Source organism: Triticum dicoccoides, chromosome 6B (assembly GCF_002162155.2).
Source record: "Triticum dicoccoides isolate Atlit2015 ecotype Zavitan chromosome 6B, WEW_v2.0, whole genome shotgun sequence".
Classification (NCBI taxonomy): domain Eukaryota; kingdom Viridiplantae; phylum Streptophyta; class Magnoliopsida; order Poales; family Poaceae; genus Triticum; species Triticum dicoccoides.
Window position 1 is genome coordinate 158,950,461 of NC_041391.1, and position 13,040 is coordinate 158,963,500.

General features: G+C 47.9%; 1 protein-coding gene across 1 annotated transcript; it reads left to right on the forward strand.

Annotated features, from left to right (window-relative positions):
- The first annotated feature begins 7,983 nt into the window (after window positions 1-7,983).
- On the forward strand, window positions 7,984-8,743 carry LOC119325508 (auxin-induced protein 15A-like). Its single transcript, XM_037599244.1, has one exon. It carries the CDS (start codon window positions 8,127-8,129, stop codon window positions 8,502-8,504), a length of 378 nt encoding a protein of 125 aa, XP_037455141.1. The 5' UTR covers window positions 7,984-8,126; the 3' UTR covers window positions 8,505-8,743.
- Window positions 8,744-13,040: the final 4,297 nt, after the last annotated feature.

The window sequence follows — 13,040 nt, forward strand, 5'->3', positions numbered from 1 at the left end:
TGGACTCTACCAAGGTTCTGCTCATGATACATATCACGGAGCTTTCTTAAGCACCTTTGCAGAATTATAGACCAAGGGGCATCTACCCACTCCAGAACACCACAGTTCACACCATCCTGGAAAATTAAGTTTAATTTACAATGAGCTGTATTGTTCAGTAACAAACAATTTCAGAATAACAAATCATATACATAGCTAAACAAGCTAGCTCTCACCTAAAATTACAAAACATTGCTATGTTTATAGAACTCTGCTCTTTGCTACAAGTACATTATTCAGACATAGCAGAGTGGACATAGCAATGTTGTTACACTTCAGAAAAATTCATATTTACAGCTACTATGCTAAACAAATCCATGACAACTTGGTCCATTACCTCAGTAGCACATCCTACGAATCTCTTGCCAGTGTCAGTGCCTTCAAATGCCACAAACTTGCCTGGCCTCTGCCTGTGCAAGATGCACCTTCTCTCAGATTCAATCACAAGCCCACAAAAACTAGGGACTATCACAGTGTCAGGAGTTTGCTGCAACAGCAAACACACACACACACACACACACACACACACACACACACACACACACACACACACACACACACACACACACACACACATATATATATATATATATATATCAATTACAACTCACATATGAACTTAAATGGAAGAAATACCAAATATCTTCAAACCCTTACCCTAACCCTAGAACAGACAGAAGAGGAGAGGGAGAGAAGAGAGTGAGCTGACTTACAAAGTACTCCATCTGCATGCTGCTGAACTCGCTCATGTACTCATCATCGTCGTTGGAGGTCTCGTTGCTGTTGGTCCACGATGGCATGGTCGCGGTGTCGCCGGAGTGTGAGATGAAGAAACATAAGCAGAGGAGAGCAGAGAGTGGAGTGAGCTCGGGGGAGAGTGAGAGAGCTGGTGGGGACCTGCGGGCCGGTCGGCCAGGTTATTCCTGGTCCGACCAGGTGCGACCGACGCGCGGCTCTAACGGCTGCGGCCAAGCGCCGTTAGCCGTTACCGCTGCCGTCCACCTGACAGGTGGGCCTCTGCTGTCAGAAATGGAGTTAAACATAGTAAAACAATCATCAAGTCAGCTTGGTAGTTTTTAGTCATGAGATTTGAATTTTTTGGTAGTTTTCAACCACTTTTTAAAAAGTGGTAGTTCTGTGGGACGCGAACCCCTAAACTGGTAGTTTTTTTGTCAACCACTCTATTATAGTCACACTTTGTGCATTGTTTTCGCATAATTTTTGTAAGGAAAATGCTTTCTACCACCTGACGGATCCTGTGCATCGCCGTCCTTGTCCGTGGTCATCCGATCTATTTCTAAGCGGATGGCCCAGGAACAAGCCGATGGAAGAAGAAAGAAGGGCCTACCGCAATTGCAACAAGATTCTTTTTGCAAAAGGGGCATGTTTTAGCCTCATAAAAAATCCTTGCAAAAAAGAAATCTGCGACAAGACCTATTAACGCAACAAGACCTATGTTACAGATTTTTTTGCAGCAAGACCTCTGCTGCAGAAAGTACTACAACACCACTCTTGTTGCAAAGGGGACTGCTCATATAGGCATATCGGACGGTCATTTGCGGGTCCATGCAATGGTCAGGGAGGCGGTCTATTTTTCTCAGTTATCTATTGGTTGACGCGTAGCGTCGCTCCGAGATTTTTTTTCTGAGATAGCTCACCACTCATGCTGAATAGTAGAGATAACTTATATGATTTGGTCCTAGTACTACTCTGTATTAAATAAGGTGAACTTACGTACAAGCTAGTTAATTATGATGTATTTTGTACATATGAGAACTTGAAAACACACCTTAAAACAACATATTTGAGGTTCATTAGACTAGGTGACATTAGTCGGTGAACTTAAATAAAAATACCATCATTTTTTCTCCCTTCTGAAAGATGGATTCCTCAACTCTTAGCTTAGGCATGCATGGTCATGCATTTCCAGAATATGCGGAAAATTCAAACATCAAAACTGCTGGGAAAAATTGCCAGTACAGCTATAGCTAACTGAATATTCATTCGCTAACAAATAAGTTTTGTTTTCTGAAAAGGGGATAACCCCGGCCACTGCATCATGAGATGCACACAACCAACCTTATTGATTCCCTAACAAATAAGTTAATCGAACCAAAATTATTGAAGAACACATATGAACACACACACATCGATGACTCCATAAACGTTATACATTGCCAGCAAGTTAATATTTGTAGAATAATTATGACATCACACCAATAATAGCTGATAGTACAATAAAACCGATGTATATTATTTACAACATATTCTCCAAGTGTAGTATGTTTGAAGCCTATCCACCTATCTGAGGAGCCGGATGTGCTTAGATTGAATTTGCATCGGAATGAAAAGTTTTCAGTTTAGTCTATACTTGGTGCTTGCCCACGGTGATGTTCCCATGGATAACTAGAAATTATGGAAGATCAAAATACCTCTTAGAGTGAAGACTAGAAATTATGGAAGATCAAAATAGCTCTTAGAGTGAAGATGTTGCTTTGATTTTTAAACTCAGGAGTGGTCCTGACTAGAGACAACTTTGTGGGTAGTAGAGTTGTGTCTTTTTCCATCACTAGTAACCACGTACGTGCACTCACGTCCTTTTTAAGTAATTCCAAAATTAAGCACGGTTAATGTTGATTCTAAAGTTAGTTACTATTTAATGCAATTAATGTCATTTACAATTACAATTAATGCAGTTAATATGTTTTCAAATTATTGATAATGTGATGGCTACATCATTAGAGCAGCAAATATAGGTGATTGGATGGCTCAGATAATTTGATTCATCGAACTCGTGCTTTTATAAGTAGTACTGTAGTAGATAGTAGATGACTAGTCAATTAAATACCTATATTTATAGTGTCATTTGCTCTCTCGCTGTGGTCTATTGTTCAGGTAGGTTCAAACTTATAGTCACGCGTGGTGTGGTCTGTTGTTCAAGTAGGTTCAAACTTATAGCCACGATTGTGTGCGTGATATTTGACAATTGGTTGAGCGATATTCAAAAAAAAAAAAAGCTGCATATCCTCATGGGTGCGGCAGCCTTGTCTTGAGCTATGCGGCTTTTCAATAATAATGCCGTGTTAAATGAAAACTATGTTTCATCTTTTTAGTGCAGATTATTCATGCATGTACCCATTAGCGCTGTATTTTGCCTATCATGTAGAGGCCGGAGGACATACTTTTCTTTCTTTCGATAAAGGGTGAATTTTATTAACTCAAAATGATGCATTTAGTGGATACAAACACAATGAACACACACCCGGCCTCTGCATAATTAGGATGTACATAACCAACACCAATGCACACATAAAAAAGACGCTAGGAAATAGCAAAGTCATGTAAGACCAAAGTTATGCCTGAGTGAGGAAAAAGGAAAAATCCCGACACGATCAAATCCACGATCGACAAACTACAACTAGGACCATATCTACACCAGTTATCTCATGACACCACAAGGACAACGAGATTCTTCAACAGTAACGTCTTCAAGAACGGAGCGATACTTAAGCACCGCCATAACTGGATCCAATCATCAAAGGTCAGATTTTAGATTTTTATCCTGAAAAATCATTCCGAGTATATCCGAGCAATGCCTTCAACAAGGTAATAATGCAAAAGAATACCATCACTGCCAGGTAGAACCAACTCAGGTCAACCTAGGTTTTCACCTACCCCGGAGCTCGTCGAAGTCAATCATGTGTTGTCTCCACCACTTTCCACGATCCTAGCAGACTGACTGACGTCGCCGCACAACCATACCCTCTGCGTCAAGTCGTCGTCTGTAGATTGTCTCTCATCACTGAAGGCCATCGGATCTAGAGAGAGAATCCCTCACAAAGACCTTTTGATGGCCACCGAAATCCTCAACGAGGCTGCAACCACAGGCCGAAGTGGTCGTCCGTTAGATGGAGAAGCCGGATCCGGAAGAAATCGATCCCAACAGCCATCCGTGAGGACGCAGCCACTGCAGTACAGCCACGGAGCCTCCGAGCTCCACGCCACTGTTGTACTGCCGATGGCAGCCGATGCCCCCAGCCACCACTACCTCCCAGATCCATGGTTGTCCAGATCCAATGAGGTAGCACCCAATCAGGCCGGTCACAGCTGGACACTAAGGCTGGACTCCGCCCAGCCTAGGGAAGAGCCGTGGGGAGGAGGCCCAGCCAGGGCGGCGGCTGCGCATGACGCGCACAAGCAGCGAGATCCAATCGAGAGGAGGAGAAGATAGATCGGACGCGCGTGCGGGAGAGCACCCACCGCCGTCGACCACCGGCCCACCGCGAAGGGCTTTAATTGCCCTAGCGGCCGCGGCCAGCGGCGGCGAGAAGGGAAGCGAAGGAAGGGCTAGAAGCAGCGGCGGTGGTTTTGCCACCCGTGTCGTCCCGGGCGACGCGGGGGCCTTCTCCTGGCTCAATCGGATGGTTGGTGAAGAACTTTCCTGAAAAAACTTTTCTATGGTGACGTCTAATCATTTGGAGCATACAACCGGGATGTCTTCTGCTATTAGGGCATGTACAATGGTGGCAGCACGTTGGTGCTGCCCCAATGAATCCAGCGAGATGAGGGCATCTCTAGCCGTTGTGCCCCTGAGGAGGCGTTTTTTCAGCCTCCTGGGGAGGCCCCGGCGCTAACTTTGTCTTTGGGTGCAAAAAATTTTCAGCCGTTGTGCCCCTCAGGTTGTGTCTTATTTTTTCTTTTTCACTTTGTCATTACAACAAACATGTTGTGGGCACTGCCGGGCCACGCGAGCTCGAGCTCGTCGGCGACGACTCCAGCCGACCGGGCGACTTCCTCGGCCGCGTCTTCGTCTTCCGCCGCCGGTGACGCGCTGCTCGAGCTCGGCGCACCCTCCGCCGCCGACGCCGACGTTCTCCCCGCGCCGCGCAGACTGCATCTCGTCATGCACGGCGACGGCTGGCTGCCGCGGCTGGCCTCCTCCCAGCTGCACCTCGAGGCGCACCACGCCGGCCGCTCCCGCTACGTGCTCTCCGGCTCCACAGCACGTCGACGGACTCCTCCTCGTCACGCACTTGGCCAACCCGTCGAGGCTGCTGCTGCCTGTGGTGCACCATGCCCAGCCACGCACGGCCGCGTCCGCCTCGCCCTCGTCGTCGCCGCACTCGGACGGCTCCGCTCTGAGCAGCTCCGCGAGGCGGTCGGACCGCAGCCTCGGCTGCGACTGCGCGCCCTGCGCCTGTCCGGCCGGTGTTGGTGAGGTTGCTGGGGCGCGGCGTGGTGCTGGAGCGTGGAGTGCAGCGACACGGCGATGGCGCGACGTGGTGGAAGGAGAGCAGCGGCACGACGAAGAGCGCGACGAAGCGGTTGATCGCGGAGCACTGGTCCGGCGTGAACATGCCCCACCACTCCTCGCGCGCCCCGCTAGCCCAGGCATGCCCCGCCGGCCGCGACACGCTCTGCTGCCGGCCACTTCTGCCCGAGCCACAGGAGCTCGGCTGCGAGCTTCTCGGCCGCACCAGCTCCGTGAGCCCCCGCACCAGCTCGTACTTGCGGGGAGGCCACGGGGAGCCGGGACGCGACCCAGAGCACGCTAGCTCTTGCTGTAGTCGCTCCGTCCCTGCCACGCTTCGCCCGGCCGTGAACTCGCCGGCCATGCTCCGCCCCGCCTGGCCTCGGAGTTGCTCGTGGCCTCCCCGGAGGCCATCGCCCTCGCCCCGTCCACGCCTGGCCACGAGCTCCACTCTGGTCCGTCGAGGGCGGCCACAACACGCAGGGGGAGCACGTCGAGCAGGCGGGGAGGCAGGCGCGTCATGGGGAGAGGGAAGGCGAGCACGTGAGGGTGGGACCTGGAGAAAAAGAAGGAGAGAGAGGGGGTGGGAGGCTGACTTTGGGCCAATTGCATGTAAAGTCTTCTCTCTCAGCCCCCAAGTGACTCCCGGTGGGCTGGGTTTCACCTGCGGTCGCCGGTTGAGTTTTTGGGTTAATCTGGCGAAAAATGAGATGTTGGGGCCGTGACTGGAACGATTTTTTACCACCGGCGCCAAAAATGGCCTCTTGGGGGGTGTCTTGGGGGGCCGGCTGGAGATGCCCTGAGGCGACCGTGCAACAATTTCTGCCCAACCCAAATTCACAAACCATCAGCTTTAAGTGGGTCCCCTTCTCATTGTTTTTCATGGATTGCTCTTACTTTCCTATCGCACTCTCTCTCTATCTCCTTCTATTCTCTCTCCTGCTTTTGTCAGTGAAGAGACCACTTCTTCTGCAGGAAGTAGCTTTGATCTGCAAGCACTAGCTTTTCTCTGCAGTCCTACGTGGATAGCTGTGGCAGCTGTCTACGGTGGAGCATTGGCTATGCCCTAATGGATGGAGGTCCAGTCTTAGGAGAGGACCTCCCATGCCTAGACCGGCCGTTGGTGCCTTGTTTTTGGACATGTTGTAACGAATTTCATCCGGTTTCTAGCTAATTAATCGAGCAGTTTTTTTTTTCTTTTCAAATTAACAGGTAGAGCCTACGGTTTCCTTTTTTTTCTTAAGAACGTATATATTCTCGTTCCATCTAGCTGATGAGATCAGCCACATGAATCTGAAATCTGGAATCTGGATTATGTTCTATCATAATTCTCAACGCGAGAATTGAAGACGGCCGGCGCGAACGCATGACACAGAAGCACGACAGCAGAGATCGAGCAAAGAGCTGGAAAGATGTCAAGAATCACTCAAGTCGTACTTGTTTTAAAACGGAGTCCGTGGTGGGCGGCCACCTAATCCTAGTGCTGTCCGTACCTCTCGCCGTTCGTTTCGACCGTACCTTCTCATTTTGATCGTACGCAGCTTCGTCCGCTCCCGGCCACCACCACCGCCCTGTCATCAGCCTCGCCGCCAGCTCACGATCGAGTTCGATGATTTCCACGCGCTCTCTCCTCTCTTGCGGCCAATGCAGGAGGAGATAGGATAGGCACGAGCTTCTTGTCATATTACTTTTTGTATATTCTCTGTTATGGTTCTTGTGAGATGTTGAAAGGTCTCTTTGTTGTTTTTGTTGGTAGGAAATTTACAGGGATCACACATCTGCTCCAATGGGATTTGGAAAGAAATTTCACAAACCAAAGATGCTTTGAAAGTGAACTTCATGATACAATAGCGGTTTGTGCATTGTTTTCTCATTATTTATGCATGAGAGGGAACGTGTGTACTACTACTAGTATGGTTAACTGAAGCTAGTTAATTAATTGAAGTGTATTGGGTACACCGTACACACGCCTTTTTTTTGCGGAAAGTACACACGCCTTAACTCTACAGATCTGCGGTTAATTAGACTGCAATTAACCAGCTAACATTAGTCGGTGAATTTAAAAGCAGATGCATATTTTCTCCCTTTCTGAAAGATGGATTCTTCTAAAAAAAACGGACTACCGCTCAAACAGAAGAACTGGTGGAAGAACAGCTAGTACACTGGTACAGCTGTACAGCTAATTGACTCGTTCATTCCATATAACAAATAAATGAAGATAAGACGTGTAACCGTATCACCGTACCCTACATGGATCCAAGTCCCTAACCAAAACCATTGGAGAAAAACACATATGAACACACGCCATTCCATTGACCTACTCCACACATACGCCTTCATTACACTGTCAATGACAGCCAGCTGAACATTTGTACAATAATCAAGAAAGCATACCCATCCAAGAGAAATCATAATAATAGCTTTTTGCGTAAAGTAGAGAAATAATAGCTGATATGTGCACAATAATAAGATATTCTCCATAAAAATATATTCCATGTGTGGTGTTTATAACATATTCTCCAAGAGTAGAATAAGATATGAGCCTTGCTGCAAGGCTGCTCCAGCTATGCCAAAGGCAGGAGGCTCCAAGAACAAGAGCCGCCCTTTGTCTCCAACCCCAACGACCCCACCCCGCCCCATAATATACACCCGCCATCGCAAGAACCACCACACCTCACATGCTTTGATCCCTCCCCCTCCCTCCTCCTCCTCCTCCTCCTCTTAACCTCCTCCGCCGCAGCCCGTGCTCTCCCGTACTTCTTGGAGCCGATCATCGACCAACCAGCCACTCTCCCCCGGCCGTTTCTTTGGCACCACACCACCGCCGATCGCCGAGATGATGATGGGGTACTTCTGGGCGCCGAGGAAGTCGGCGGCGGTGGAGAGGGACCAGAGCCTGCGGGCGGGGCTGCTCGTCGACGGCGGCAGCGGCGAGGCCGCGGCCGTTCCCAAGGGGTACTTCGCGGTGTACGTGGGCGCGGAGGCGCGGCGGTTCGTGGTGCCGATGGGCTACCTCCACCAGCCGGCGTTCCGGGCGCTCATGGAGCTGGCGGCCGAGGAGTTCGGCTTCGGCCAGGCCGGCGGGCTCCGCATCCCCTGCCGCGAGGAGGACTTCGTCGCCATCGTCGCCGCGCTCGAGGCCACGGCCGAGTCGCGCCAGCGCAGGCGGAGCGCGGCCGGCAGGAAGAGCAGGAGCAACGCCACACCATGGTGATTGATCAAGCTCATGCATGGTGACGTAGAAGAAGAGTTTTTTGTCCCGGTCATGTGGAAGGACGCCTTGTCTTTGCGTAAGGCGAGCATGGCTGTCGCCGATGATCCGTCCGATTTCCGAGTCACCAATTCACCATCGGTTTGCCAGTAGATAGATAGCCTCGAGTCTGGAATAATTAATGATGATCTTGTAAGGGCTCTGGAACTGACAGTTGAAAGATGATTTTGATTCCCATGATACATGCATGCATCCTCATGTTCCTCCAGCTGATCAGAAGATTTGAGCCAGATATTGTTCTCCAGAAATTATGTTTTTATTTTTCTTTACAATTAAAAAGGTGTCCTCTTATTTATGTCTACTCAAATATGAACAGCCTGTATCCAAATGGAATCTCCTGCTAGCATTCTGCAAGCTGGAGAAGCTGCACTCACATATATTCTGGTTATCTGTTTAGAATGTTCCTCAAAATTGCTATAACATGCACCTAGCATGTTCTATTAATATCTAAGATACTTGCAGCAGCTGGGACAACTGAAACTGGTGGCATAATTAACACCATAATTCCTGGGAGAGAGGACTTCTCCTCCTTTTACTGTTTTTCTTTTCCAAAAACCAGGAGAAACACAACCTTCTGTACATGAATAGCTAGTCCCCACACTAACCTATTTATGTCAATATGCAATCATGCCACATCAGCATGCGACGTGCATGGGAAAAAAACTCACCTCAACATCCAATCATGCAGAAAAAAGTTCACCTCACTTTGCAAATATGTGCATGAGAATTTACATTTTGTTATGCTATTTATATTTAATAGATGTTTTACAACTATACTATGATCAAACACAATAAATCATATGTAGTTTTAGTTTTACTTCTCATATTATTACTCAAAATATCCATGTACCATATATGCACGTAAATATCGCTAAAATATGTTTTATGTTCTATATCTAAAACACAATAAATGTTCTATATCTAACCTCAATATCCAATCATGAGGAAAAAGTTCGCCTCACTTTGCAAACATGTGCATGAGAATTTACATTCTTTATGCTAGTTATATTTAATAAATATTTTATAACTATACAATGATCAAACACAATGAATCGTATGTAGTTTTAGTTTTACTTCTCATATTATTACTCAAAATATCCATATACCATACAAGTAAATATCTCTAAAATATATGCTCTATGTTATATATCTAAACAGTTAACCTTCACTAACTTATCTATCTCAACATGCAAGCATGCCACATCAGCGTGCTACATGCATGGGAAAAAAGGCCCACCTCAACATCGAATCATGCAAGAAAAAAACCCACCTCAACTTACGGACATGCATGAGAATTTCTTTTCATTACGCTATTTATATTTAACAAATATTTTGCAACTATACAAAGATCAAACAGAATAAATTATATGTGTTTTTAGTTTTAGTTCTCATGTTAGTATTTCAAGTATCCATGTTCCATACAAGTATATTGCAGAATATTCTCGTAACAACGCGCGGGTTATCATATAATTATAAAGACATGCATCATGCAGTTGCCAAGAAAATAGCCATAACCCCCCTCCAGTTTCTCCCTCCCCAAGGAGAGTTGACTAAGACTCTTCTTCCTCGCCTCCGACGATCAACTAGTAGGTATGTTAGGAGGCTGACTCATCCTTGTACGTACGAGCCTAGTAGTATGCGTTTAGGAGCTTCACTCCACCGCAGTCAACGGCGCTCAAAGGTGACTTTCTCCTATTCTCGACATTCTTTCATAGTGGACGACTATGGGTGTAGGATCTAGGCGGAGCTCTTGCAATAAGCTCGGGGTTGTGGTGGATCAAGCCATGGTTGTAGACCCATCTCTTTCTATTTTCCATCGTGTTGGCAGACAAGGAAAAGACGTCACTAGCAAGAATATCCTGGGCTCTCGACAGCGTTTGTGCAAACTCCCATCTAGGGTTTTCCTGCATGCCGGCGCCAGTCCGCCTCGTCTCCTACGGTCCTTGCACCATGGAGGTGTGACGGATCCCGCCTTGCTGGCGGGAGGACTCCATTTTTAGGTGATTTTCTGAGTTTTGTTATGGTTTATGTCATGCTCAAGAAGACAAGGCGGAGGCAGCTTCTTGAAGATGGAATAAGGTTCTCCCCATCTAGCCCTCGTTCTGGTGATGCTTCAAGCATCGTCGGAGGGCGTGTGGAGGTGCGTGTTTGACGGATCTCGTGGGATCCGGTCGACGTTTATCTTCGGTGGATCCGCCTGGACCAGGTCTTCGTTCATCTATGTCCGTATGTTTGTGGATTGGGTCCTTCCGATCTACGCTTCTCTTCATAGGTGGTGGTTGTTATTTTGTAGCGCTGGTCCTATGGGGCCTTAGCACGACGGCTACTCGACTGTCTACTACAACAATATTTGCCCTACTCCGACGAGGGAGGGGCGAGTACGGCGGCGTGCCTTCAGCTAGCTCTAATGCTTGTAGTCGTCGCTAGATGGTCTATGGACCTAGATGTAAAGTTTACTTCTAGTGTTCTTTGTACTACCATAACAGTTATTGAATAGATCGGAAGTTTTCTCGTAAAAAAAAGAAACAACGTTAGATTTGGGCACGGTTTGGTCTTTTAGTGTCTGGCTTGCGGAGTCTGGGTCTCTGACGAAGGTCCAGGAGCAAGTGTAGTTGCTCTTACCTGAGATATTACCAATGGGTGTTTTTTTGCGAAAAGGGTCAAATCTATTATAAAGGTTCATGATAAACACAAAGCACCCCAAACATAATGAGAATTACATTGAGGTACTCAAACCACTAAACGACCACTACCGCCCCCGGAATTGTGGAGCTACTATACTCGTTGGCAACTTCGGGTTGCAGTGGTCGATTACCCGTCTTGGTTGCACCGCCCTAAATTATTCTGGGTGAAGGGTTGTGACGCCCCGATTTGACCGTACACTAATCATGCACACAAATGTGTACGACCAAGATCAAGGACTCACGAAAGAATATCACAACACAACTCTAAACATAAATGAAAATAATACAAGCTTCATATTACAAGCCAGGGGCCTCGAGGGCTCGAATAGAGAAGCCTGAATACAAACGAGTCAACGGAAGCAACAATATCTGAGTACATACATAAGTCAACAAGACGGCCTTAAAAAGGCAAACACAAAAGCAACAACGATCGAAGAGGCAAGGCCTCCTGCCTGGGACCTCCTAACTACTCCTGGTCATCGATGATCTCCACGTAGTAGGCACTCTCCGGGGTAGTAGTAGTAGTAGCTGACGGGGGTAGCATCTGGCTCCTAGGATCCACCATCTGGTTGCAACAACCGGAAAGAAGATAGAAGGGGGAAGAGGGGTAGCAAAGCAACCATGAGTACTCATCCAAAGTACTCGCAAGCTTCAGATCTATACTAAGTATGCATCAGTATCAAATGGAAGGGTTGAATCTGTGGACTGAACTGTAGAATGCAAAAAATAGAGGGGAAGGCCTAGCCTATCGAAGACTAGCATCTTCATGCAGCTCCAAGCATCTTGCAGCATGTAGAAGAGTAAAGAATAGCATTTTAATTAACAAGTATGCTATAACATTAATGCCCAGAGATCCTTCCTCGATTCCCTGTTAGAAAGCAATCCCGGAGCCAACATATCCATCACATATCTCAAGTATCCATTTCTAGTTATAATAGATCGGGACACAAGTCTGAACGTATGTTACCATGGACACGACTATTAATAGATAATATTACCCGCAGGGGTGCACCATGTTACCCAACACGCTTGATTACTCTGGCTGGACACTCTTTTCTGAGTCAATGCCCGGCCTCGGAAGATCAACACGTCGCAGCCCTACTTAGGCTCAGCAGAGAGGTCCCCGCCGGTCTACATACTAAGTCCTCAGGGGTCTTGGGCCCATCGCCCTTTACACTCCGGGTTGTTGTGCGCAAGGGGATACTAGCACCACCTCTGCCTGGATGGTGCGATCCGACCCGGCTGTTGGGGAACATAGAAATAATTCAAAATTTTCTACGCATCACCAAGATCAATCTATGGAGATTCTATCAACAAGAGAGGGAGAGGATGAGCATCTTCATACCTTTGAAGATCGCTAAGCGGAAGCATCACTAGAACGCGGATGAGGGAGTCGTACTCGCGGCGATTCAAATCGCAGAAGATCCGATCTAACACCGAATGGACGACGCCTCCGCGTTCAACACACGTACTACCCGGGGACGTCTCCTCCTTCTTGATCCAGCAAGGGGACATGAGAAGTTGAGGGAGAGCTCTGGCAGCACGACGGCGTGGTGGAGGAGCTTGCAGTTCTCCGGCAGAGCTTCGCCAAGCACTACGGAGGAGGTGGTGGAGTTGGAGAGGGGGGGCTGCGCCAGGGGAAGAGTGCGGCAGCCCTCCCACCTCCCCTCTATTTATAGGGGCAAGGGAGAGGGGGGCCGGTCCCCTCCAGATGGATCTAGAGGGGAGGGTGGTGGCCAAGGGGGAGGCTTGCCCCCCAAGCCAAGGGGGCGCCCCCTTTAGGGTCCCCCCTGTC

Coding starts and splice junctions, on each gene's coding strand:
- LOC119325508 (XM_037599244.1), top strand. CDS start 8,127: ATGATGATGGGGTACTTCTGGGCGCCGAGGAAGTCGGCGGCGGTGGAG.